The sequence below is a fragment of the Halichoerus grypus genome, chromosome 15, assembly GCF_964656455.1.
Source record: "Halichoerus grypus chromosome 15, mHalGry1.hap1.1, whole genome shotgun sequence".
NCBI lineage: Eukaryota > Metazoa > Chordata > Mammalia > Carnivora > Phocidae > Halichoerus > Halichoerus grypus.
In genome coordinates this window covers 44,507,907-44,533,747 of record NC_135726.1, presented here as the reverse complement: position 1 = coordinate 44,533,747, position 25,841 = coordinate 44,507,907, and the positions used below count along the sequence as shown (strand labels likewise).

General features: G+C 56.3%; 2 protein-coding genes across 4 annotated transcripts; both read right to left on the bottom strand.

Moving 5' to 3' along the window:
• Window positions 1-5,994: 5,994 nt before the first annotated feature.
• MAG (myelin associated glycoprotein) lies at window positions 5,995-19,317 on the bottom strand. 3 transcript variants are annotated; one of them, XM_036108551.2, is made up of 12 exons: window positions 19,226-19,317; window positions 17,091-17,150; window positions 16,544-16,612; window positions 15,986-16,354; window positions 14,477-14,773; window positions 14,114-14,371; window positions 12,690-12,950; window positions 8,818-9,105; window positions 8,362-8,458; window positions 7,486-7,585; window positions 7,174-7,212; window positions 6,367-6,505 (listed from the first exon to the last, which is right to left on the bottom strand). In XM_036108551.2, the coding sequence occupies exons 3-11, from the start codon at window positions 16,587-16,589 to the stop codon at window positions 7,186-7,188; spliced, it is 1,743 nt and encodes a 580-aa protein (XP_035964444.1). In that variant the 5' UTR covers window positions 16,590-16,612; window positions 17,091-17,150; window positions 19,226-19,317; the 3' UTR covers window positions 6,367-6,505; window positions 7,174-7,185. The 3 variants fall into 3 exon arrangements, with proteins under 3 accessions (XP_035964442.1, XP_035964443.1, XP_035964444.1); XM_036108549.2 differs by lacking the exon at window positions 7,174-7,212 and having other exon boundaries at window positions 5,995-6,505; XM_036108550.2 differs by lacking the exons at window positions 7,174-7,212; window positions 19,226-19,317 and adding an exon at window positions 19,125-19,221 and having other exon boundaries at window positions 5,995-6,505.
• A 3,705-nt stretch (window positions 19,318-23,022) lies between these two features.
• Window positions 23,023-24,531, bottom strand: HAMP (hepcidin antimicrobial peptide). Its single transcript, XM_036108570.2, has 3 exons — window positions 24,373-24,531; window positions 23,331-23,390; window positions 23,023-23,249 (listed from the first exon to the last, which is right to left on the bottom strand). Exons 1-3 carry the CDS (start codon window positions 24,457-24,459, stop codon window positions 23,145-23,147), a joined length of 252 nt encoding a protein of 83 aa, XP_035964463.1. The 5' UTR covers window positions 24,460-24,531; the 3' UTR covers window positions 23,023-23,144.
• Window positions 24,532-25,841: the final 1,310 nt, after the last annotated feature.

Sequence of the window (25,841 nt, the reverse complement as noted above, 5' to 3'; positions counted from 1 at the left end):
GTCAGTAGAACATGAAACTTGATCTCCAGGTCATGAGTTTGAGCCCCAGGTGTGGCATGGAGTTTATTTAAAATAAAACATTTTAAAATGATTGTGGTGATGGTTGCACAACTCTGTGAATATAAACCACTGTGAACATAAAACCACTGAAGTGTACACTTTAAGTAAGTGCATTGTATGGGCAATTAGAAAATGGGCAAAAGTCATGAAGAGACATTTCACTGAAGGGGATACACGGATGGCTAATAAGTACCTAAAGAGATGTTCAACATCACTGGCCATCAGTGAAATGCAAACCAAGACCATGATAAGATATCACTACATAACTATTAGAACAGCCAAAATAAAAACTAATGACAATACCACATGTCGGTGACAGATACAGTGAAACTGGATCATTCATACATTGCTGGTAAGAATATAAAATGGTACAGCCACTCGGGAACATCGTTTGTGAGTTTCTTAAAAAACAAAACAAAAAAATACACCTACCATATGACTCATCAATTGCATTCCTAGGCATTTATCCCCCCAAAATGAAAACTTATGTCCACACACAAACCTTTACACAATTGTTCACAGCAGCTTTATTTGTAATAGCCAAAAACTGGCAGCAACCAGCATGTCCCTTAGTAGGTGAACAGTTAAATTGTGATCCATCCATACCATGGAGTAGCAAGAACAGGGCACAATATTGATAATGATTCTGAAGGGCATTATACTGAGTAAGAAAAAAAAAGTCAACCTCAAATGGTCATGTTACATATGATTCCTTTTATGTAACATTCCTGAAATGACAAAATGATAGAGATGGAAAACAGATTGCTGGTTGCCAGGGGCAAAGGGAAATGGGCTTGACTATAAGGGAGAGCCTTGTGGTAAGGGACTAATTCTGGATCTTGCTGGTAGTGATAGCCACATACATCTAGACATATGATCAAAGGACTTGGAACTGTACACACACTGTACTAATGCCACACTCCTGGTTTTGATACTGTACCAACTTTGCGTAGGATATGGGCACACTAGACACTCTATTCTATCTGTGCAACTTCCTGTGAATCTATAATTATTTCAAAATAAAAAGTTCTATTTTTGCAGCTTCCTGTGATTCTATATTTCAAAATCAAAAGTTAAAATCCCCAGCAATCCCAATGGGGACTCTAGCTGGGGGACAGGGTCCCAAAGGTCTCTGACAAGAGACCCACTGGGGACTTAAATCCCTGATCATCACCTAGGAGTGCCTGAGGCCTCTGCTGGCATAACTCCAGGCATTGCTTACAGTCTTCTAACAAGAGGAAACTGGGCAATAGGCTCATGGACGTGCCTCGACTTCTGGAGGCCAAGGGCTTATGGAGGAGGCCAGGGTGGAAGCAGGACTCTGTGACTTTGGTGCCTTTACTCGTCCTTCCATCTTTTCCTCCAAAGAGGTAGATGGTCTCCATTTTGGGTGACCAGGTGTTCTAAATACTTTCTGCCATCGATGATTCCTTCCTGTTGATGATTCTTCCACTGGCGCCTGTAATTGACAATTCTTCCTCTAATTGACATTGGGTGGTACGCCTCCTCTTCTGTGGCGGGTGACCACTATTTTGGGTGACATCCCACCCCCCCAACCGGGGAGGCAGTGGAACCAGGCAACTAGGTGCCCCCTGTGAGTCATGTGACCCCTCCGAGCCTCCTCCCCAGGACTATAAAATGAGAAGAGTAATAGCGCCTTCCTCACAGGGTTAGTGCAGCTACACATGTGACGCGCTCAGCTGCGGGCACAGCTTATGACAAGCATGTGATAAACAGAACTGGATTCAAATCCCAGCCCTGCCAATTGTCAGTGGTGACATCCCTCAGTTTCCCTTCTAAGGGAGATGATGGGATCGGATATTGGCAGGACTGACCTGGTGGGTGTGGCATGAGAAATCATGAGCACAGCAAGCACTTCGCACAGTGGCTGTCATAGAATGAGTGCTCTGTCACAATGAGCTGTTAGTATTATGGACACTGTCACTTGCTCTGCTTGACCAACACTCCTTGGTGACGTTGAGTCACACACCTCTGGCTGCTCAGCTCTAGCCTGGGCTTGACAGAGAGACCCTATTGTTTCCCTCCCATTATCCAGGGAAGATATTCTGGGCAGACCAGACTCTGGGATGGGGGTGGGGAGTGTCTTCTGTTTGGCTGCTGCCCTGCCCGTGAGGCCCGTGAGGCCCGTGAGGCCCGTGAAGCCCGTAAAGCCCGTGAGGCCCGTGAGGCCCGTGAGGCTGAGGTTGTCTCCTCCTGTACAGAGAGCAGGCTGGAGTTAGAAGCCAGGAGGGTGGGGAAGAGAGAGGCTTGGCTACTCCTGAGCGGTGCTATGCGTCCCCAGTCCTGGCCCAGGGGAGGAGGCTTGGGAGTAGCCCGCCCTGGCCTGGAGCCCTTTCATCGATGAGGATATCAGAGCTGCCTACTGCACGCACTGTCCTCAGGACAGGATTGGGCGCCACCAGGGATGACTTGTCTCAGCCAGGGGGGACCTGGGAGGTTGGGGGGAGAAGAGGGAAAGGAGATCCATGTTGTCATGACCCTGGCCTGGTGCCTGGGCGTCCTCCTTCCTACACGGGGTGGCCTGTCCCTGCCAACACAAGACCTGCTCCGCTCTACGCGAGCCCAGCCAGACGTCATCTCCTGCATCTGTCCCCGTCTCTCTGAGCCACCATGCCATGGGTTCTGACTCTTCCTCAGCTTGTCATTTCCCAAGGGAGGGGTGCCAGCAGCCTGTTCCTGTTGACGGGGCCCGAGTAGAGCACACTCGTGTTCTTCACGAACTTGTTCCTTCCACCATCTTCAACAGCTGAGGAAGTGGCTATCTTGGATTCCTCTCTTTCCCTCCCCTCCTGCTTTAGCAAGCTCCATCAATTCCTCTTACGAAAGAGGTCCTGACCTGTCCGCTCTCCTCATCTCCACTTCCTCTCTCTTGGCCTCCTGAGCCCTTTGCCTGCATCTGCTGAGCAGCTGTGCTCATTGTCCCCGCAGGTGTCAGCAGGGTCTTAGAAACCTCAGCCCCTCCGAAACATTCCTCTGTGTCTCATCCTCCAACGACAACCCAGTTCACTCTGAGTAAAAGCCTGAGCCCTAACCATGGCCTATAAGGCCTTCTGTGATCAGGCGCCCTTGGGCAACTGCTCTGGTTCACCAGCCCCCTCCAGGCATGCTGGTTTCTTTCTTGTTCCTGAGCATAACAAGTGCATTCCCACCATGGGCCTTTGCACCTGATCTTGGCTTTTCCCTGCATCTACATTTCTCAGAAATGGACAGAATTCCCTCCCTTGCTTCCTTCTGCTCTCTACTCAAATGCTCTCTACTCTTTCTAAAACAGCACATTCTGGCCCAGCACATTCTGTCCTATCCTGCTTAATTTCCTTCTTAGCACGCTATCTGACCAACACTTGTTTATCTGATTATCATCTGTCCGTTCCACAGGATGTCAGCTCCATGAGGTCAGAGAGTGTTTCTTCTTGGTCACTGCGGTATCCCTAGAGCCCAGCATAGAACTGGCACGTAGGAGGTGCTCAGTAAATGTGTGTTGATGGAACAGATAAATTCTCTCCCAGGAGAGGGGTGGAGTGTGACATCCTGAATTTTGGTCCTCCTTGTGTGTCATCAACTGAATGCTAGTCCCTCCTATGAGATGGGTCTTTGCATCAGATCACTTCATTTTTCCTGAACTTCAGAGTTTTGCCTATGACTTTCAGGACTTCTGTCCTGTCTGTGAACCTTTATTTCATACATCTCTTTAAAATAATTCACTTGATAGATTTTTTTTTTTTAAGCTTAGCCTCCTCCTAAGCTTTTATTTAAAAAAAAAAATCACCAGTTTGGTATGCTGGTGCCCTTTTTTTCTGATACGTGCTAAATGAAACATACGTATTAGCATAAAAGTTGCTGTCCCTTCCTCCTGGGATCAGCTGGCTCATCAGCATGGTGCTCGGGTAGTGCTTTGGGCAGCACAGGGTTACTTCAGTCCCTCATTATTGACACTGCTGTGCTCCTCAGGGCGAAGTCCTTAGGGGCATTCCTCCCAGGCCAGACGTGCTGGAGCCAGGGTCTGTTGTCAGAGGACAGGTGTGTCAGGGCGGGGTCCCTGTGCGTGTGCCAGGGATCCAGTGGAGATGGCTCCCGGAGCTGCTGTGAAGCCCCTACTAGTCTCTGCCCCATCCCCGACCACTCTCCGGCCTTGTTTTCAGCTCCTGGAATTTTGCCAAATATGTTCCCACTTGGGGCCTTCATACACGGTGTCCCCGTGGGACTTTCCTGTCAGTGGGATGCCTCCCCTGACCCCTGAGACCCCAAGACACACCTCCATTCTGCGCTCTAGAAGCCCCCCTTGCACTGGTCTCGGGAGCAGGTATCACAGGTTGCAGTTGGGCATTATGCATGAAGCCATTGATTCAATGTCCTCCTCTCTACAAGACTGAGAGAGCCCCGCGAGGAAAGGGCTCGGGCAGGCCTCGGGGTCTGTCCCCTCCCCGCCGCTCCTAGCCCCACTACCAGCCTCAGCTCTGCCTTGCTCCTGCAAGGGGACTTCCCAGTCCAGCTGAGGCAGCCTCATCGCCTTCCCTCCCAACGTGGTTTGGTTAGTCCTGCCTCTCAGTCTTGACTGTGGCCTCTGTAGTATCCTCTGCCTTCTTCAAAAACCAACTCTGTTCAGGAGCTGTAACCACACGGCAGCTCTACTCTTAGGGTTCCCTCAGCACCCTCGGGCCCATGAGCTCCTGGTGCTTCTCACCAAGATGGCGGAGCGCACAGTGGTGAGAGCTGTGGGCTCTGGGCTTAAGTTGGGGCTGTGCAGTTACCAGCTGGGGGACCTCAAGGAAGTGATTTAACCTCTGTGCCTCAGCTCCTCTGGGTTTGCAAATGTCAATGCATCAGAATCACCTGGAGGGGCCCCACCCCAGCGTTTCTGGTTCCCGCAGTCTGGCGTGGGGACTTGAGAATCTTATCTTTTTTCTTTTTTCTTTTCCTTTTCTTTCCTTTTCCTTTCTTTTCTTTTTTAAGATTTTATTTATTTATTTGAGAAAGAGCACACACGAGCGAGGTGGAGGGTAGAGGAAGAGGGAGAAGCAGACTCCCCACTGAGCAGGGAGCCTGGTGTGGGGCTCGATTCCAGGACCCCGAGATCATGACCTGAGCCAAAGGCAGATGCTTGAGTCGCCCGGGCGCCCCGAGAATGTGCCTTTCTAACAAGTTCCCAGGTGATGCAGTGCTGCTGGTGCGGGACCCCACTTTGAGAGCCATTGTCATACTAGTTAGGGAAGGTAAGTGGAGATTAATTAGGTGCCCCCTGTGAGTGCCTGGTTCCACTGCCTGGTTCCACTGCCTCCCCGGTTGGGGGGGTGGGATGTCACCCAAAATAGTTAGGGAGGTAGAACCATGGGGCACATAGCAAGTGCTCAGCAACTCTTAGTTATTAATACCATTTGTACCGGAGAGTCTGGCCCTCTTCAAATTGCCAACAGGAGTTATGGAAAAAAAGAACTGAGTCCAGGGCCTGGCCACTCTGTTTCCTAGCTCTGGGATCCTAGGAAAATGACCTAGCTTCTCTGAGCCCCAGTGTTAATCTTCACAGCATTGTCCCGTCCCTTCCCAGGATGGCCTGAACTTCCTGAAGGGGCTCCATACACAGCTGGTGCCTACTTAATGTTTCTTGAACCAAAAAAGTAAAGCTGGAAAGGCTGGAGCTGCGGAGTATGGCATGAATGTGAGAGATGGTGGTCAAACCAACACAGGCCCATGAAACACCCCGACCTGCAGGGGACAGGAGGGGATGTGAGTGAGTGAAGGGGCCAGACCCAGCCCACAGCTGCCAGCTCAGAGTGGGGGCAGCTTCAGGGCGGTGGCCTTGGGCTCAGGGCTAGAATTCTTGGGCCCTTGTCCCCACACAGGACCTTGCAGAGGGCAAGGAGAGGGGTGGCAGGCTCCCCTAGGATGGATCAGAAATCATCAGGATCTAGACAGGTGCACGGCTTCATGGCCTTTATTTCAGTCCCTCTGTATAGGTCCTGGGGCCGGGTGTGGAGACCAGGCAGGGGGTAGCAATAAATAACATGGATGGACAGACGGAGCTCCCCTCCGGACAGATGAGGTTAAAGGAGGTTAGAGAGGAGCCACAGTGCAGGGTGGGTGCTGGTAGGGCGGGGGGCAGCTGGGAAGGAGGGGAGGCCAGGCCCCCAGGACCTCACTGTCACCTGCCCCCTCCCTTTCCTGCCCCAGCCCCACCACTCTGAGGAGCAAGAGAGCCCATAGCCAGTAGGGGCCAGTGAGGGTCCTGAGGGAGGGGTGGCCACACAGGCTGCCCCCAGCTCCCTCACTTGACACGGATTTCAGCATACTCGGCCAGCTCCTCTGTCAGGGTGTAGCTGTCCTTGGTGGGTCGTTTTCCCAGGTCCGAGTGAGAATAGCTCAGGTCCAGCTCTGGGGGTTCCCCCCGAAGGCCCAGCAGCCTCCTCTCAGATCCCAGTCGCCTCTCACTCTATGAACAGAACCAGCCCATTAGAAGGGTCTTGTGCCACCTTTTTCAGGGGCAAAGGCTGCAGTTACTTGCACCCCCACAGCTCCAGAGTTGAGTCCCAAAGCCCTGTCCGTGTAGACCTCCTTTCTCAAGGCACGCTGGCGCAGCCGGGGGCCTTTGTCCTTGCTGGTGCCCCATGCACAATAGCCTCTTCTTTGCTAAGCCTGAGAGTCATCTACAAATCCAGGAAGCCCTCTTCAACATAGGAATTTGGGGGGGCACACGATTCAACCCATAGCATCTTCGCCGATTAAGGCCACCTGGTCGGGATCCTGCCTTTCCAAATGTGTGTAAGTGCCTGGCTCTGGACGGCCTTCCCCTATGTTTGGGTCTGGGGTGGCTCCCCTCCTCAATCTGGGAGATCCTTCAGGGGTGACTTTGGCTTCCCTGTCCTGTGTTCCACCCCGCCCCCAGCCCTACAGGGGGCCTTTGGACACAGACACAGGACAGTGGCCACAGATAGAAGGGAGCAGCAACAGGACAGAATAGACAAGGCCAGGAGGGCTGGGCAGAGTCAGACTTAACCAGGGAACATCCTGGATGCCTGACGAGAACGCACACACATGCACGCCAACCCCGAGGCCCGACAAGGGCCCAGAGGTGGGCACACTGAGGCCCCTGGAACCTACCTCCTGGGGCGCTCATTCCAGGGTAGAGACCTCTCTGGACTATTGGAGAAGGAAATGCAGTCATAGACCCGGGTGGAGAGGATGGGGGCTGCCCTCCACTGAGTCCCTCAGCCCCCTTTGCAGCCTCAGCCTGAGCCCCGCTCCCAGCCCAGGTGCAGCCACCCTCCACGCCTCCTCCCTTTCCCTTCTGAAGGGGCCAGCCTCCCGTCTGCCCCTTGGCCTCCCAGGCCCTCCCAGGCCCTCCCAGGCCCTCCGTGTCCTTGGCACCCAGTTTCTCCAGCTAGTCTGGAACCACAGGCCTCTGGCCCTCACCTCGTACTTCTCTGGCGCCCCAGAGATGCGGAAGTCGCTGCTGAACAGGACCGGGGGGTTGTCCCCCGCCGAGAAGCTGGGGCTCTCTGTCACGTTCTTTCTGCAGAGCAGGACGTGTCAGCCCCAGCAGGAGTCCCAGGCCTCCCTCTCCGCTCCCTTTCTGCACCCCATCTACCTTAGGAGTTTGGCTCAAGGGACCCCAGGGCTGTTCCCACCCATCTCTCTAAGACGGGGTAGATGGCCTCTTCAGAATGACCAGCCTCTTCCTGTCCCCCACTGCCCATCCCTCCATCTAGCCTCTGGTCTCTGCCACTTTTGGGGAACCCAGCCTGACTTCCTGGGGTTCTTTCCATGTGCTCTGGCTCTGTCAGCCCCTCTTGCTACCAGGATGTGGAGCAGAAAGATGAATTCGTTTTCAGGGCAGCTGATGTGTGTGTGCCACAAGGAGGAAAAACAGCAAAGGTGTGGTAGGTGGGTGTGGTTTGGGGCTGGGGAGTGTGTTTGTTGCCGGGGACGATGTGTGTAATCACCCGGGCCCTGGAACCGACTGTGACCGACCCTGTGGCTACGAGCCAGGGGCAGCTGGCTTTCCCGCACTGCACCGCAGGAGGGTTCCTAGAGGCCAGGAGGCTATGGCCACAGAACGTGGAGACAAGGTTGCCAACAGGGGAAAGTGCAGCGCCTGGGCACTGGCCCACCCTGCATGTTAGCAGGAGCCTCCTCTGTGCAGCCAAACATCCACAGAGCAGAATCGCCCTCCCACACACATGCAGGGCTGCCCTCCCTCGCCCACCTGCTGCCTCTAACTGACCTCCCTGCCTCCCCAGCCCCGGGAGACTCCCTGCCTCCCCAGATGAGCCCTGACAGGCCACTCACTTTCTGCGTGTCTGGGTAATGTAGCAGACGATGGCAATTAGGATGGCAAAGGCTACCACGGCTCCCACGGGGCCGATCTTGGCCCACATCAGGCGGTCTGAGGACAGAAGACCCAGGCACCCTCAGGAATGCTGGTGGTAGTGAGGACACCCCGGGGTCTTGGGAGATGGGCTGGGGCAGAGGTAATGGTGAAAACATTTCCATAGCTGGCATGGCCTTGCACTGCCTGACTGGCCTGGAGGGCTTAGTGGCCAGAGGGTCCAGGCAAACATTAAAGCGCAGGCAACCCAGGGCAGCCTCTCCTTACCAACTGGAAAGGGCATCTTTACTGCTTGATCCACCTGCGTCGCCTGACCCATGCTTGGTGGCTGATGCTCAGCCTCAGGGAGGGAAGCCTGGATTCAAGAGAAGCCCCCTCCACCCCCGTGGCTCCCAGCCCCCGATCACAGCACTCACGGGCTCCCTGGAAGGGCAGCTCCAGGCTCTTGGTGCCGTAGAGGTTGTGGGCCGTGCAGATGACCCGGGGCGGGGCCTGGGCCTGGCCCCGCAGCGTGAGGATGCTGGTGAGCAGGAGGCCGCTGCGCTCCGAGTACACGAACTCCCGCTCCGTCTCGTTCACGGTCACGTTGCGTGAGGGCAGCTCGAAGGCCACGGACGGCTCCGGGTTGGATTTCACCACGCACAGACACTGCACTGTGTCCCGGGCTGCTGCGCAGTGGGACTCCAGGAGGATCAAGGGGGCAACTGCAGGGGCAAGAAGGACCAGGACTCAGGGGACTGGCGCCAACTGGAGGCTGAGCCTCAGGGGACTCCTTGGCGGAGCGGGTGGTAGCTGTCTCAGAGACGAGCTGCATTTCCCCCTTTGCACATCTCTGGCTCTACTCAGATGACATCTCTTTCTCTGACTACTCACGGAAATTGCACGTCGCTTCACCAACCATTTGCTCCCTGTCTCGCTTGGGTTTTGCTCCCCAGCACTATCCTACCCATGTGAGACACCCATACAGCTGGGCTCTTGCCTCCGTCAAGGCAGGCTCTCGCTCTGCCTCCACTCTGTCCCCACGCTTAGAACGCGCCTTTCACATAGCAGATCTCTGCGAAGACTGATGTGGGCTATTGAGTCCTGCCGGCTCCCCTCCCTGGCCACCTGCACATGCCCCTGCTGACTCCTTCGAGCCCCCTTGCACCCTGACTGTCCCCTCTTCATGGGATCCTCCACTGCCACTGGCACCAACCCCCGCCCTCCACCCAAGATCATTGTGTTGAGCTTTCCTTTGCTGCCATTTATATTACAAAAATGGTACTGGCCTGGTTTTTGTGGGTTTTTTTTTTTGTTTGTTTCTTTCATTTTCTAAAATATGATATAATAGAACATCGAATGTTGTTTTTAAAAGTATATTCTCTTTCCCTCCTGAAGAATCCAGCACCAGAGTCTGCTCTCTCTAGACTGAGCCCTGGTTCTCAGTTCTGACCAGAACCCTACTTACACATGGCCAAAGGACCCTCGGGCCATCTACCCCCACTTACTTTCAATTTCCGGCAAAAAAAAAAAAAGAATATGCAGGTAACAGTGACGGGCCAGGGAGTCACGTGGCCGGATTCGACCTCGAGATGGTTCCAACTGGAACCTCAATTTGTACTTGCGTCTAAATTTAGTAAATCAAAAATATATAGCCCGAAATCTGTTCAGGCAAACATGCACTAGGCTTGTTGTAGTGTTAGTGAATTAACACCCCACAGAGTAAGTGAATAATGACAAGCCTGAACCAACAGCTATTAACATTTTTTTAGAAACCCTTTCATTCAAGACTGCACCCCTACTGCTCTGGTGAGAGTGTCCGCCCTCGATCCCTTGCCGCCACCCTGCCTGCATGTGCTTAGTATCTCCGCAGCTTCGCAGGTGGCCTGGGAGACCTGGGGAACTGACCCTTTACAGACCCCCAGTCCCACAAAGAATGGGGAGTTTGGGGTGGGACAGCTTTGGCTTGAAGCCCAGCTCTGCCATTTACTGGCCCCGATCAGGCCATTAGGCTTCCCTAGGCCTCCAAGGTGGAGTTTTCATCTGTGCAAACAGGAGTATTGGTCCTTTTTCGCAAGGGCCTATGGGAACTCTGAAGCCAGGCTCACAAGTGTGATACAAAGGCTTAACATTCCTCCCAAGGATTCAGGATAAGAAAAATGAAACCATTCCAGCAGGGGGAGCACGTGAGCAAAGCCTTGGCTGCAGGCACTTAGGACGGGCACCGAGCCTGGAGTCCAAGGGAGAGATTAGTGGGAAATTATTTACGGAGCACAGAGGATGGCTCAGGTGCTGTGGGCGCTCAGCATAACGTCCAGACTCTTCACAACCTTCTCTGGGGTAAGCTACGGTTATCATAAACCCATTTGTCAGTGGAGAGGCTCAGCAAAAGTGAAGTCACTTGTCTGGGATCATGCAACAAGATGGAAGACAGAGTGGGGATTCTGACCTGGGGCAGTTCAGCTCTGTCTGGTGCTGGACACCACCTCACTTCAGTTTCCTTCTCTTAAACTGGGGTGAAGAACAGTCCCTCACAATCATGTTGTGGCGAGACCAAAATAGGTCAGGATGCGCCAAGGGCTCAGACTAGTCCCCTGCGCACGAGCACTCAGTAGAGGGGAGTACCTTGCTGCATGTCCCTCACCAAGCTGGGCCCTGGTTCAGCGATGGTTCAGCGAGTAAGAAGGAAGCCCCACACTAGGGGCACCTGCCATTGTCGGCGAGGGGACACAGACTTCAGGGACAGAGAGGAGCCTGAGGGATGCCATGCCCAGCAGCCTGAGGCCGGGATGATGATAATGCATATCTGCCTCACAGGATGACCACACGGGCTCCGCAGAAGAACACCTGCAGAGCTCGGGGTCCTGCCCAGAGCAGACCATGAACGACCGTTTGATGCACAGGAGAGCCTGTGACTGCCCATGGACGTGAGACGCTGCGGTGTTCGTGCTCGGGGGCCTCCATCCAATTCTCGGGGGACTCTCTAACCCTCCGACTTAAAAGGCCACTGGCTTGGGGTGTGACAGGGAAAAGGGGTGTAGCAGAAGGAGGAAGCTGGGCCCAGGAGGGCGAGGATGGAGAAAGCAGAACACCCCACAACTCATGATCACCGTGGGTACTGCGAGCAAGCAGAGGCTGGGAGGGAATGTGCCCCAAGGCGAAAGGTTAGCACAGCAGTGCGTGGCCACCCCTTTGCCTTGCAAGGTGGCACTCCAGAAACAGTCTGTATCTACCACGTAGTGATTATTACCACATCCAAAGTACTGAGTAGGCGTGGTGCTCAATACCGTCTGGGGACCACTGTAGGTGGATTAATGGAGGCGGGGAGTGGTAAAGTATGGAGACTAGTGCCAGACGCCGGGCAGGAGCTGAAGAGGAGGCAGAGGAGATGGCAACATGGAGGTGACATTCCAGAGGGAGTTGCTGCAGGAGAGGGAATGGAAACCAGGAGCTGGGAGCTACAGCCCCACTCACGGGCTGGGGTCGAGATGGGGGTGGGGGTGTTGGCGGTGTCATCCAGTGGGGAGGTCGGGACAGGTGCTGATTGCCAGTGGAAGGTTGAGCTTCATTTCCAAGACCTCCAGGCTTTCTATGTGCATCCATCCCGTTGATCTGGCTATACTGCATCTGTTAATAAGCTTGGTGTCCTCTTGGTCCTCTCCCCCACGTCCCCCAGAGTCACCCTGCCCTTGGCACATAACAACTGCTTGATCAATATATTCTGATGTAATAACATAGGATGAGGTCAACCATGGCAGTACAGAACAGTGGAGCCAGACTGTCTGGATTTGAACCGTTCTCTAGCTGTGTGACCTTGGGTAAATGGCATAACCTCTCTGGGCCTCAGTTTGCTTCTCGGGAAACTGGAGGCAGTAATAGAACCTCTCTCCTGGGAATGTCATGTGGATCAATTGAGTGGATCCCCGTACAAAGCTTCCAGCAATGCCTGGTACATAGCAATGCAACTCAAGGGTTAGATGTCGTGGTTATTGGTGAATGCAAAGGGGTCAGAGGCCACAGGATCCAGAAATCTCCTTGGTCAAAAGCACACCCCAGGATGTGGGGACACAGTACTCTCACGTGGGACTTCCAATTTCTTGCTGTGGATTCAGCTTCCCTCCCTTGCGCATTCTCATCTACTGGTGCAAAGCTGACCCTTGGTTGGGATGCATGGATGCTTCCCAGTAACCCAGGTGCCCCCACTGAACCATCCACTGAGACAGGGAATGTGGAAGGAGATCAAGTCCAGCTGGCTCTCAGCAGGACAATGGGAGAGGAGCGGGGGGGGGGTGGGGGGGTGCGTACTCACATTCCACGGATAGGTTGAAGGTGGTGGCCCTCTGGCCATACTGGTTCTCAGCCACACACCAGTACTCTCCGTCATCCTCCGGAGTGACGGCAGGCAGCTCAAGCTGCAGCTCGCTCTCGTAGATGACCGTGGCCAGAATCTGCTTCTCCTTGAAGATGGTGAGAATAGGATCCGGGTTGCTCTGTGTGGAGCACAAGATGGAGACCGTCTCCCCCTCCACGGCCACCATTGTCCCGTTCACCATCGGCTTCCGGGGTGCATCTGGGGGGGGCAGGACAGGGGGCGCCAATGGTCAGAAGCCAAGGGTGCCTCTTCTGCCAGCCAACTCCCACCCCCAGTGTGACCCCATATACCCCAATCTCAGCACACTGGCTCAGGATGGTTCAGGTAACCCCTGTCTGGCTATCCTGTTTACAAGAACAGGGGCTCTGCGGTCAGAGCGCTTGTGCTCGAATCCCAGCAGTACCCCTTACCAGCTGGGTGTGGACCCATGTCCTAACCCCTCGGGGCCTCATTTCTCTTATCTGGAAAATGAGCTTAATAATAGTCCCAACCGCACAGGAGCCACTGAGAACCTATGGGACAGGCGCTGTTTTAGCCTGAACAGAGTAAGACGAAGATTCCCAACCACCTGAGTGGACACTGTGTTAGTAAATAAATGTAGTTGGCAAGATGGGGATAAGGGCTTTGTAGAAAAGGAAACGTGGTATGGGAAATCAGGGTATTTGGAGTTTTAACTAGGATGGTGAGGGAAGGCTTCCCTGAGAAGAGAAGAGGTGGGTGGGGGCCAGCCGTGGGGATGTCCGGGGTAAGCGTATTTGTGGAAAGCTCTCAGAAACTGCTGAGTAAATGTTGGCCGCAGCTCTCATTATTATTATCCACAGCCCTGGGCATTTTGCCTCAATAAATATTTGTGAATGAATGAATGACCTCTCCTTGGTTCCTAACAAAGAACCTTATCTGACCAGCCCGTAGTTCCCCCCCCTCCCCCGGGGACTCCAGAATGTACACAGTGTGCAAGGGGCTGGGTGAGGTCTGGGGTCCCTTCGTCCCTCCCCCTACAGCTGCACTGGGGCTCATTGGGAAATGCGGATTTCCAGGGCCCAGATCTACTCCTAGACCAGCCAAGGCTGGTCTGAAGGAAACGGAGTTTCACTGGCTCCCCTGGGGGGCAGGGACCCATCTGTCTTCGCACCTCGTCTGGGGGATGAGAGTGGTGCGCAGTAGGTGTTCATCAGATACTTGTGGGACGCAGGAAGGAACGCCTTGACCCGCAGCCCTCCGCTCCACCTTGGCCTCCACCTTGTTTGTGGCCTGGGGGGCCCGCCCCCGCCCCCCGCCCAGCTCCACCAGCCCCTGGCTCCGCCGCCTGTCTCCCCTCTTCTGTCCGCCTGGGGCCGGTGCGGGGCGCGGGCGCCACTCACACATGACGCTGAGCCCCACGGTGCGGTTGTCCTGGCCGTAGGCGTTCTCTGCCAGGCAGGCGTAGACGCCGTCCTCCGCGGGGGTCACCTCTTCCAGATCCAAGAACAGGCTCTCGGCCACGGCCTCCCGGAGCACCGTGCCGTCCCGCATCCAGGTCAGCAGCGGCAGGGGGTTGCTGTCCGCCCCGCAGAGCAGGCTGACGTGCGAGCCCTCGATGGCTTCCACCGAGGCGTTCATCTCCACGATCACAGGGGGGTCTGAGGCCCGCGACACAAGGACGGGGTGGGGGTCAGCGGGCTGGGACCGCAGACCCCGCCCCCGGCCCTGACCCCGCCCCCGCCTCGCCCCGCCCCCAGGCTCACACTTGACGTCCAGGCTGGCATAGCCCTCGAACTGCAGGGTGGTGTTGGGGAAGGAGGCCTGGCAGCCCAGCCGGTGGCCGTTGGCCTCCCTAGTGGGCACGAAGTGTAGCAGTGACACCTGCACCCAGGTGCCCTCGTCCTCGCGCAGCCGACCCAGCACCGCGGGCTCCCCCAGCCCTTCGTGGCCCAGCCAGCTGAGCTCCGGGCGCAGCTCTGGGCAGTTGTCAGGCACCATGCAGCTCACCTCCACTTCCGAGCCTACCACCACCTCCGGGGGGACCACGATGTTGGGGGTGTCTAGATGAGAGGGGGGAACAGGAGGGTTGAGGAGGCATTCTTGGCTCCTGGTCCCCTCCCCGTCCTTGCATACAGAATTCCCTACAACCTTCTCTCCTCCTGGTTATCCTTCACCCAGAGGCCCTCCACCATCCGACCTCAGATGTGTAATAATGAAAATAACAATATAATGGGCTGAGTACTTTACAGTGTTTCCCTTGCCAGTCCTTCCAGCCATGCCAGAAGGTGGGTAATGTTATTTTGCTCATGTTTTAGATGATGAAACTGAGGCCACAGCTAGTGTGCAGTAACACTGAGCTTCAAACTCTGTCACTCTGGCTTCATCATCTGTGCTCTGGATACTGCACTGTAACCCTGAAGAAACTTCTTTCCCCTGTCTGCTTTGGTTTATTTTCCACTTGTGTGTGTGTGTGTGTGTGTGTGTGTGTGTGTGTGTGTGTGTGTGTTATGTCCTGGAGATACATGTCTAGCTGTACCATTGGGGTCTCTTTCTGCATCGGGGCTGTAACCTGGCTCATTTGGACTCTGTGCTGATGGGGAACGCGAATCTAGGGGCTCCGTGCTATAGGGCCTCTCAGGAATTAGGCAGCATGCCCCACTCTGATTGCCAAATCTGGCCCAGAACTGCATGTTATTCGGCCTAAACTTAGGATTTGTTTTTAAAAATCTGAATCAGCAGCCAATGTTTAGGAATTAGGAGATTACACAGAAAAACACACAGTTCTGGTTTCTCTTAAAAATTCAGACTGTCCGAGAGCAATATCTCCACATTCTCCCCCAGCACTGGTTACCCAGAACCAGGCATTGCTCTGCACACTCCACAAGGATTCACTCTTGAACTGTAAGTGCTATTCTTATTCCCATCTTACAGAAGAGGAAAACAAGGCCTAGAGACATGAAGTAACATGCCCATAGTCACCCAGCTAACTCAGGGATCCTGAGACCTTACCCCTAACCCCTGGGCCCCACTGCTTTCCTTCCAGTTATTTCTAGAAGAGGAAGAGCCCTCATTTTTCCTCTTGTTTGGGGCCCTGCTTTGCCTATTTCTGTCATCTGCCTGGTCCGTGAGGGCATGGGAGTTTGCACCCCCCAGCCAGACTGAGAAATCCCTGGCCCGGCCATCCCAGACCTCCCTGGAAAGGCTCCGAGGAGGACTTGGTGCCCCCCCCCAAACCCCCGCCCACTGCATGCGCACACCCTCTGGGGACTCACTGATGATATCCAGGACACTGTGCTCTGAGAAGGTGTACTGGTTGTAGCCCCCTAGGTCCCCGCGGAAGTAGTACTTGCCGCCCAGCTCGGGGCTGAGGCTGCTGAGCAGGAGGGTGCAGTTACGCAGGCCCAGGTCCCCCAGGAGGCGGCTGCGGCCCTGAAAGCTCTCATGCACGACTTGGGTTCGAGACTTGAAGACCACCGGGGGATAGTTTTTCGGGTAGGGGCTGTTGAAGTACCAGACGCCATGCACCACGGCTGGCCGCAGCTCATCGGGGAAGTCGAAGCGGCAGGGGATGGAGACGCACGTGCCCTCGAAGGCAGAGATGGAGGAGGGCATCCAGGCACCCCAGTGACCCCCTCGAGAGGCTGTGGGCAAGCAGGACCACTGAGGGGGAGGGACATGTCCTTCCCCGATCACCACGCGCCCCCCCCCCCCCACACACATACTCCCATCACCTTCCACCATGCCCCTGGGGGCTGCAGGGACCCACAGAAACAGCCCCAGCCCACTCGGGGGCCAAGGCCCCAGGATCCCCCCTCACCCCTAGCCCTTACCTGAAATCATAATCCAAAACAGAGGCAGTGTCGTGAGGAATATCATTTTGTCCAGCAAGTGAGCGACAGCTGGAGAGGGGAGAGGAGAGCACTAAAGGCCGGGCGAAGAGGTGAAGGGTGCCTCTGGTAAGGCTTCAGGAGGGGGCCTGTTCAGAGGCTGGCTGCTGCCAGTATCGTTATTTGGAATTACAAACATTTCTAATGCATTGACCATGCATCAGGCCCCAGTGCTTGACTCCGCTGTATTAATTCATTTGGTCTCTTTGAGGTAGGGGCAGTTAGAACCCGCATGTTATAGCTGCGGTCCAGAGAGGTTAAGTAATTTGCCCAAGGGCACACAGCTGGTGGCCAGTCTGCCTAGCTCCGCGTCTGCAGACTTAACCACCAGACTGCCCTGTCTCTGCGTTGTAGTGCCATGCTGATAATTATCTTCATCGCCATCGTGCCCCTGGGCGTTTCCAGAAAGTAAGGACAGAGCCAGGGCTGGACCGGCCGCAAGAAGCAGGGGAAGCCAGGGGGAAAGAGAAGTTGGAACCCTGCCCCTCACCTCAGTCTCCCTGAGTTGGGAATGCCTTCGGGTCTCACTTGAAGCTGTCAGCCAGCCAACCTGGAATGAGAGCCAGACAGGTGCAGTGCCGGCCGCCCTCTCTCCGTGTCCGCTCTGAGCGGTGGCCCGCTGTAGGGCTGCCCACGTGGTGTCCGCTGCCCGGGGATGCTCGGGACCCTCCCACACAGCCTGGAAGCTGCAGTCACAGCCTGCCCGCCCCGAGCCGTGATGGCGAAGAACTTTGGGGAGGAAAGGGGAGCAGCGGAGCATTGGGGTGGGGGAGAGGCGGGCTGTGTGGTGAGTGGGGTGAGGGAGCAGATGTCCCACGGCTGAGGCCTGGGGGTGGCGGGCAGGGACCCGGCCCATCAATGACTGGGTTTCACAGCATCAGCATTCCCAACATGCCGCGGGAATTCCTGCCGCCCTCTCCCACCCCACAGACAGCCCCTGCTGTCCCCACCCTCAACAGAGGCCAGGGCCCGGGACAAAAGAGCCCTGTTCCCTCAGGGTGAGGCTGCCTCAGCCTGGGGGGCTTCTCGGGGTAGGTGGGATGAAAGAAGAGTCGGGCGCTCCTGGCTGGGCCCGGAGCGGGGCCAGGAAGGAGCCCGGGGTTGGGAGCTCGTGAGTCCCTGGCACCCGGCTGCTCTGTGGGTCGCTTCAGGGTCAAAGCCAGGGTTTCAAGTGGCTGCCTTCCCTGGCCTTGGCCGCCCTCTTCCCACGGACACGGGCGAATGCAGTCAGACACATGCAAATGCCGGTCTGAAATGTGACAGATCTAGACCCAACCAGAAGGAACAGGCTCACACAATAGTGATGCAGGTGCACAGCTGGGCAGGGCAGCGAGCCCCCTGCACCTGCGGATACCCTCCACACACACACACACACACACACACACACACACACACACACACACACACGGTCCCAGAAGCGTCCCTGCACTGCCCTGCCTCCCGCCCACCACACCCCAGGGCGGACACGGGCATGCAGGCGCACACGTGGACCTGCCTGCAGGCCATGCGCACAAAGGCACACGGACCTGCGTACACACACTGGGAGGCAGCCAAGAACGGACCCACCCAGACACAGGCTGATGGACACACTGCAACAAGAAGGTACGGGACACAGGCGAGGGCCGGTTACAGGGCCCTGGCAGACTTGTGACACAAGCAGGTAGACCACCTGTTCGTAATGGGGGCTGAGATGGGTTCTTAGGGTGGGGGCCAGGAAAGTCTTAGCTGTTACGGTGAGCTGTGACTCTCTAAAGGGCCACAGTACATAAACGTATGTACTGTACGTCTATGGTCGTAAAATTTCATGGTGGGAATGGGATTAGGAAAAATAGCTCTAAAATTATTCCTTAGCGGGGTATAATGAAAACAAGGTTGGGGCGCCTGGGTGGCTCAGTCGGTTAAGCGGCTGCCTTCGGCTCAGGTCATGATCCCAGGGTCCTGGGATCAAGCCCCGCGTCAGGCTCCCTGCTCAGTGGAGAGTCTGCTTCTCCCTCTCCCTCTGCCTGCCTCTCTGCCTACTTGTGCTCTCTCTCTATCTCTCTGTCAAATAAATAAATAAAATCTTAAAAAAAAAAAAAAAGAAAACAAGGTTGAGGAGCACTGATGTAGATTAAGGCTCCCCCAGGGGAGGTGTGTGCGTGCACACGCACGCGAACACACACACCTGTCATGCACCCAGGGGCTGACACTGTCTCACACACAGTCACTGCCCCCACCCCCTCACAGATGGCAGGATGCAGGTGGCTGATCACCTGCCCATCCCTCTGCTCTTCATCCAGCCCCCCTCACCCCCAACCCCGCCGTCTGGCCCAAACTTAGGAGCCCCAGGGCAGCTGTTACTGCAGACTTTCCACCACAGGGATGCTGAGAAGAGCCCTGCGTTCTTCCTCTCCGTGGTTCCTTCCCTAAGCCCGGTCACTGTCCCTGCCACGGTCCCAGCCCATTCCCCAAGCCGTCCTGAGCAGCACCCTGCCCCATCCTAAACTAGGGGCAGTTCCCGGTGACCATCCATGGCCCAGAGCACCTTGTCTTGCACGTGCTTCTGGGCACCCTTTGCTGCCCCCTCTCAGCCCCGGTCCTCGGCTCTCCGCCTCATCGCCGGCCCCTCTCGGCTGCAGTACTCACTTGGATGCTCTTGCTTCGGCACCCTCTGCTCCACTGGCCCCGCTTGCAGTCCCCTGGCCTCCCAGGGTCCAGGCCCCCACTTGCCAGCCCGTCCCCTCCCCCCGGGTGCCAGGGGCCGCCTGCCTCCAGGGCCCAGCTCCTCCCTGCCCCCGAGGGAGGGGGGCACAAAGGGGCCCTTGTCACCACTGCTGGAGCTGGGCAGCCTGACGCCTGGGTTCTACTAGCTCCTTCCTGGAGGGGATGGGGGGAGGCAGCCTCACTTGCTCCCCCCTCCTCCATCACTGTGCACCCTGGTTCTGGGTCCCTGGGAGGGTCTTCTAATGTCTCTGGAAGTCTCAGGCTGAGAAACAGAAAGCGTTGTTCTCAGTGTCTAGGGAATCTTGGTGGCCAGGACAGGTATAACCTCGGTCCCAAGAGGCCACAGAGGGGGTGAGCAGGAGACGGGACCTGCCCACTCTTGGCTTCAGCATCACCTCCACCCTCTCTTGAATCACTTCCCTGGGTCACGTTTGGTGCCCACATCCTGGTCTATTTTCCAGACTCGTCTTGCCGTCAGAAATGACCTTATGCATTCATTGATTGTCTTCTCTCATGAGAACATGATCTCCAGGAAGATAAGGGCTTTGCCCGCTGATTTCTAATCTATCCTGTTTGTAGAATGGCTCCTGGCACAGAGTTAAGCTTCATAACCACAGAGTTGGTGCACACATTGTTCCTCAAATACCCAGCGGCACCTTCTGACTGGAGACCTTTGCCCTCGTTCCTTCCTCCTGGAAGGGCCTCCCCACCCCATCCCGCAGCACTGGTTACCCAGTGCCATGGGCCACAGCCCGCACATCCTATAGGCTTCCAGCCTGGATGCCACTTCCTCTGGAAGCCTGCCCTGCCCTTCTCATCACGCCAAGCCCCTCCATGCAAATGCTGCCCCGTCCTTCCATGGCCCTCAGCGCGCTTGCCGACTGCACTCCGGGGGGGCCTCCTTCCCCACCGGCACGGGAGCTCCCAGAGGGCAGGGTTTCTGACTGTCTGTCCGCTTTGCCCTCTGTCCCCTAGAACAGTGCCTGGTGCACAGTGGGGCTTATCTAGCGCCATGCTTACTCTTTGAGCTGGGTGAGGACCCACTGTGCGCAGATTCCACACTCCACAGTGACCCTCCTCCCAGCCCAACCCCGCCCATTGATCATGACATTTGCAAGGTGCTTGTGTGGGAGGGGCGGTGGAGGGAGCTGATGGTACTGTGACCAAGTGTAGTAATGGTTTGACCATGAGCTGCTCAGTCACACTGGAGCATCTTCTATCCTCCTTTAGGCCAGAGCAGTTTTCGGGGAGTGGGGGTGGGGGGGTCCTTTCTCCCAAGGGAGAACCCAGCCGGGGTGGGGAGGGTGAGGGGCAGGGAAATCCCTCAGACCCAGGCGTGTGGAGTCAGAGGAGGCTGATGGAGGGGGAGGGGGAGTCCCACCCCCACCTCAGGCTTCATGATGTCAGACTCTGCCCGTGCCTTTCCCAGACAGGGACAAAAGCCCATTGAGAGCGGGGTGGGGCTTGAGCGCCTGGGTCCTAGAGAAGAGAGGGCCCTGGTGCCTGGGCTTTGGAGGATGCTGCTGAGATCCTGGGGTGCTCCTGTGTCACAGACTTCAGCCTCAACGCCAACCCCCCTGGGGTCATGTGCCTGCACAGTTTGGGGGTCCATCCCCTCTCTAGGTGTGAACTGAAGGCTGTCCTGGGGGGCAGGACGCACAGGCCAGTGTGTCCACAGAGGCCACTGGCAACCATCGCTGAAATCTGCAATCCCGGGTCCCCAGGCCACAGGAGGATAGGGCACTGCAGGGCCTGTGCCTGTCCAAACGGGGAGCCACCGCTCGGATCCAGCCAAGCCTTCGAAGCCAGGCAGGTGTGATAGGGCTGCTGTGATAGAGCATCACAGACTGGGTGGCTTAAAACACAGAATTTATTGTCTCACGGTGCTGGAGGCCACAGTCTGACGTCAAGGGGTTGGCAGGGTTGGTCCTTTTGAGCGCAGGGGGGAAGGATCTGTTCTAGGCTTCTCTTCTTGGCTTCTAGATGACGGTCTTCATGTTCGCATGGCCTTCTCCCTGCATACAGGTTTCTGTGTCCAAATCCCCGCTTTTTATAAGGACACCAGCCCTCTTGGATTAGGGTCCAACCTACTGACCTCATTTTAACTTGACTATCTCTATGAAGACCCTATTTCCAAATCAGGTCACAATCTGAGGTTCTGGGAGTTAAGACCTCAACATTTAAATTTGGGAGCGTGGGGGGACACACAGTTCAGCTCATAACTCATAAGCAGCTACACTCTGTGGGGTTGCAGAGCAGAGAGAGGATGACGGCAAGGTCCCACAGCTCATGGGAGCCCAAGCTGTCCACCTGCCTTCTCCTCCCCACCCTTCAGCCTCCATTCAGGGAAACCTCTCCCAGAGGATGAGCCTCTCATGGCTTCCAAGACAGAAGGTAGAAGGTGGTGGTGTACGGGACTGATCTGGCTCCCAGCTGAATTCACTTTGGCTACCAGAGTGTTGATTTAAAAAACAAAATCCCTTTAATCAGTTGCCAATATCTTAAAAACCAGGAAATCTCACATCAAAATAAGCATGGCCGCCTTCTCTTGAAAAGAAGCTCTAGCCATGTTTGGCCTGCCTTTGGGCATGACAAGCCATCTCCGGGTCCCCCTAATGATCTAACCCAGGCCTCCATCCATATGCAACATTGAGGCCAAATAGCCAAGGCCATTTATCACCGTGCTAGTGCTGACGTTTTCTTATGGGCTAAGAAGATGGTGCATCTTCTCTGTATCTGTCAAAAGTGGGGAAATGGGGGGCGCCTAGGGGGCTCAGTCGTTAAGCGTCTGCCTTCGGCTCAGGTCATGATCCCAGGGTCCTGGGATCGAGCCCCGTGTCGGGCTCCCTGCTCAGTGGGAAGCCTGTTTCTCCCTCTGCCCACTCCCCCTGCCTGTGTTCCCTCTCTCGCTGTCTCTCTCTGTCAAATAAATAAATAAAAATCTTTATTAAAAAAAAAGTGGGGAAATGGGATACATCGAGAGGGACACGGTTTCAAGAAGAATGGGAGGGAACTTAACTCCTTGTGGAGGTGAGCGGTCTCCTCCCGCGTGTCTCACGGGCAGTGTGTCCTTGCTCAGAGGATACCACTTATGGTGCTCTCTGAAACCCAGCCACCACCCCTCACTCGGTCTCTGTGCCTGCCTGCGAGGCCGGTGGTTCTCAGACTTCTTTTTGGTGGCAGGATCCCTTTCTACTCTGCAAAATCATCGAGGACTCCCCAGAAAACTTGTTTACGTGGGTTCCATCTCTAGCTGCTCCACGTCTTAGAAACTGAGACCGGGACATTTTGAAAGCCCAAGGCACACCAGCACACACAACCCGTTCCCGTCGGAGCGATGAGGTTGACCCGACGTCACAGAGCCCGTGAGCCCATGCGCCCCCGATGGGAGGCGAGTGAGCCTGATGGAGCCCTATCAGGGGTTCCCCGGACCTTGCTTTGCGAACCCTTGTGAGGACTCTGCATTAGTTACCGTTCTTTTAAGAAGGCTTCAAGGAGAGGAAACTCGGTTTCACTTCCAGCCCCTGCTGTTGCAGCATAGGTTCTAGGTCTTCTGAAGCGGGGAAGGAGGAAGGGAAGAGCAGGAAACAGATTTTCCTTCACCAAACCTCCGTGCCAACCCCGGTACCCACCAACCCCGCATACCCGTAGCAGACAGGGGCCAGAACAAGCCCCTGGCATGGGCCTCGGGCAGGAAGAAAGGGCAACAGACACTCTAGTATGGAAAACAACAGACAGAAACATTTTATTCCACGTCCGGTTAGGCGGGTTGGAGGGCAAGGCAGGAATAAATACAAGGGGCGGGGAGGACCGGCGGGGGCGGGGGCCAGGCCGGGAGGCTCTAGGTCTTGCAGCATAGCCCACACATTGGTTTATTACAGCAGCCACAGCAGAACAGGCAGATGGGGAAGTGGGTGTCTCGCCTCCTCAGCCTCGGGAGCGTGGGCTGTGGGGAGGAAGGGAGAGTGAGCGGAGCTCGGGCCGGGCAAGGGCTGGGGGAGGCTCAGGAGGGAGTCGGTGCTCTCACCATCAAGCCAGCCTCGGCTCCAGCTGCGTCCTGGGCTTGCAGGGCTGCGAGCTGTCCTGTCTGCGGGAGCAGAAGGGGTGGTGAGGAAGGCCAGGGCCCAGGGGAGCTCTCAGACTTGCCCCCACACACCGGCTCCTCCCCAAGGGTCGGTGTCCTGGGGCTCCGTGGGTGTCCTGGGAGCCGCCCGGAGGTCCGGCCTTTTCTCCCCTCCGCTCACGCAGCTCTTCCCATAGACATCCCAGATCTGTCTCCTTCTCTCCCCACAGCTACTCTTCTTGGGGACATCGCCCTCCCTGGCCTGCTGCCACCCCCGCCTGGAACACAGCTCCCTGCATCTTGCCCCATCCATTCTGTTCCCCATGCCTTAGCAGTCGGATTAAAAGCCTGCGGGGCTCCCCTTGCACGTGGAGGAAAATCAGTATTTCCACAGTTGCCCGCAAGACTTGGCACGGCCGCCCCTCAATCTCCTCTCCAAGTAAGGTCCCCTTCACTCACTACACCTCCTGATCCTTGGGGACGTTCGCCACACTTGCCCTCTCCCGGGCCTTTGTTTGCTGTCGCCTTCTCTTATCCTCCCCAGTCCTAGGTCAGATTTCATTTTCTCACCAAACTCCTGATCCCATCTGAAGTCCTCCCCCCACCCCTCATGGTCACTCGGGTATCATCATCATTTTCCATTATTCATGAAGAGCATTTACTAAAACACAATGATCTTATTTCTGTTTTAATGGTTCCCGGACTAATTCCCTGACTGGGATGTAAGGTCCGTGAGAGCAGAACTCCTCTCATCTACCTTGTTCCCTGTGTGCTCCCCACTGTCCAGACTAGGACTGAACACGGAGCAGACACACCACTCATGGTGCAATTCGTTCGGGGCCTCCAGTCCCTGATACTCAGGCCCCCGGCTCTGTACCCCCCTTCCCTGCCCTGAGCTCTGTCCCGTGCTAAGGGGTCTGCGGCTGCCCTCAGCACTCCCCTCCCAGGGCCTGGCTCTCCGGTGGTCTCGGCCGCCGAGCCGGACCCAGGCCCTGTGGGCTCTCACCTGGTGCGGAAGAACCCAGCCACTGGCCAGACCGGCCAGGAGGAGGGACAGGAGGCCCGCAGCCTGGATCCGCGTGCTCATTGCCATCGTGCCGTCTGTCTGGCTGTCCTGCTGTCCCGTTGGGTTCAGGACTGGCTGTGGTGTCTGGGGCCCCGTTTCAGTTGCTTTTATGGGTCCTTCTGGAGGAGGCGGGGGTGCTAAGCCCCCTCCCCTTTGTCCTAACTCATTTCCAAGAAGGTGGTGGCGCCGACAAGACGGGAGATAAGCGGGAACAGAGTGACAGGGAACAGTGTTATGTCACCCTTAGCAGAGGTGTGTCCAGGGGGTGGGGCAGTCGGGGCCACAGACACGCGCCTCTAGCCAGCCACCTGGGAACACTTTCCCTGACATGGCATCACCCTGTTGACCTTGGGAAAAAAATTCCCCCTTTTGCCCCAGAAGTTGAACAGGTCGATGAGTAGGAGCGAGGTGACCTCCTATTCCCCACCCTTTCCCGATGTCCTTATCTCCAGGGAGGCTGGCCGTTGCTTACGGGCCCCCCCGGGGGTGCCCAGCATCATTCCTCCCGCTTCAGGCTCCCTTCACACAGGGCACAGATCCGGGCAGGAAACGCTGGGGCAGCCAGACGCACGGGTTTGTGTCGGCACAAGCCCCCAGCGGGCGTGTGGTTTTCTGAGTATCAGAAAAGGTCTCTGGAGTTCTTGCCCATTGAAGCCCACAGTGTTCGTCATTGCTAACCCCGGAGGCCTGCCTCTTCTGTGCCACCTGTCCGAGCGGCTCCTGCCGGCCCCGTGCTGGGCTCTGCTCTGTATTCAGGGGCCGCGGCTGCCTTCTTCGCCCCCAATCCCCGGGGCCTGGCTGCCCAGGCCCTGCTCCCTCTTAGCACTGTGCCCACCCCAAGACTTGATTTCTTCATTTTATAGGAGGAACAGCAGGGAGAGATTGGGGCAGTGCTCAAGCTCACGCAGAGGCAAGAGCTAGGGTTCCAGCCTGAGCAGCCTGACTCTGGGGCCTGTGTTCGCACCACTGGGCTTTCCCGTCTCCCCACAAGCACAGGAGGCCACAGGGGAGCACGCTGGACTGGGCCCACACTGGCACCTGGAATCCGGCAGCGGTGGGAGCATTTAAACCACAGACATCAGCTGACTCTACAAACCTGGGCCTTTCTCCTTGAGGGCCGGTTCTCCAGCAGGCCACTGGATGGAGAGACGACGCAGGTGGCCTGACCATGGCAACCCCACTCCCACCTACTCTGAGCCATCTCTGGGTGCACATGGTCCCGGGAACCACAAACCCTGATTCCACAGACGGGCCTTGGGCCGTGTTTCCTCCCTGACTCTCGCGGACCACCCAGGCAGGGTCAGCTCCAGCCTAAGGGCCTGTGGACGATGCTGCCAAGGAATGAACGCTCTTCCTGGTCCTGAGCTGCTGCCAAGGCCCACTCGAAACCACAAAAATGGGGGCTGTGG

Coding starts and splice junctions, on each gene's coding strand:
- MAG (XM_036108549.2), bottom strand. CDS start 16,589: ATGATATTCCTCACGACACTGCCTCTGTTTTGGATTATGATTTCAG. Junction 16,355..16,543: donor GTTTTGGATTATGATTTCAG/GTAAGGGCTAGG, acceptor GCTTGCCCACAG/CCTCTCGAGGGGGTCACTGG. Junction 8,459..8,817: donor GCTGCCCTTCCAGGGAGCCC/GTGAGTGCTGTG, acceptor TTCTGTCCTCAG/ACCGCCTGATGTGGGCCAAG.
- HAMP (XM_036108570.2), bottom strand. CDS start 24,459: ATGGCAATGAGCACGCGGATCCAGGCTGCGGGCCTCCTGTCCCTCCTC. Junction 23,391..24,372: donor GCTGGGTTCTTCCGCACCAG/GTGAGAGCCCAC, acceptor CTGCTCCCGCAG/ACAGGACAGCTCGCAGCCCT. Junction 23,250..23,330: donor GAGCCGAGGCTGGCTTGATG/GTGAGAGCACCG, acceptor TCCTCCCCACAG/CCCACGCTCCCGAGGCTGAG.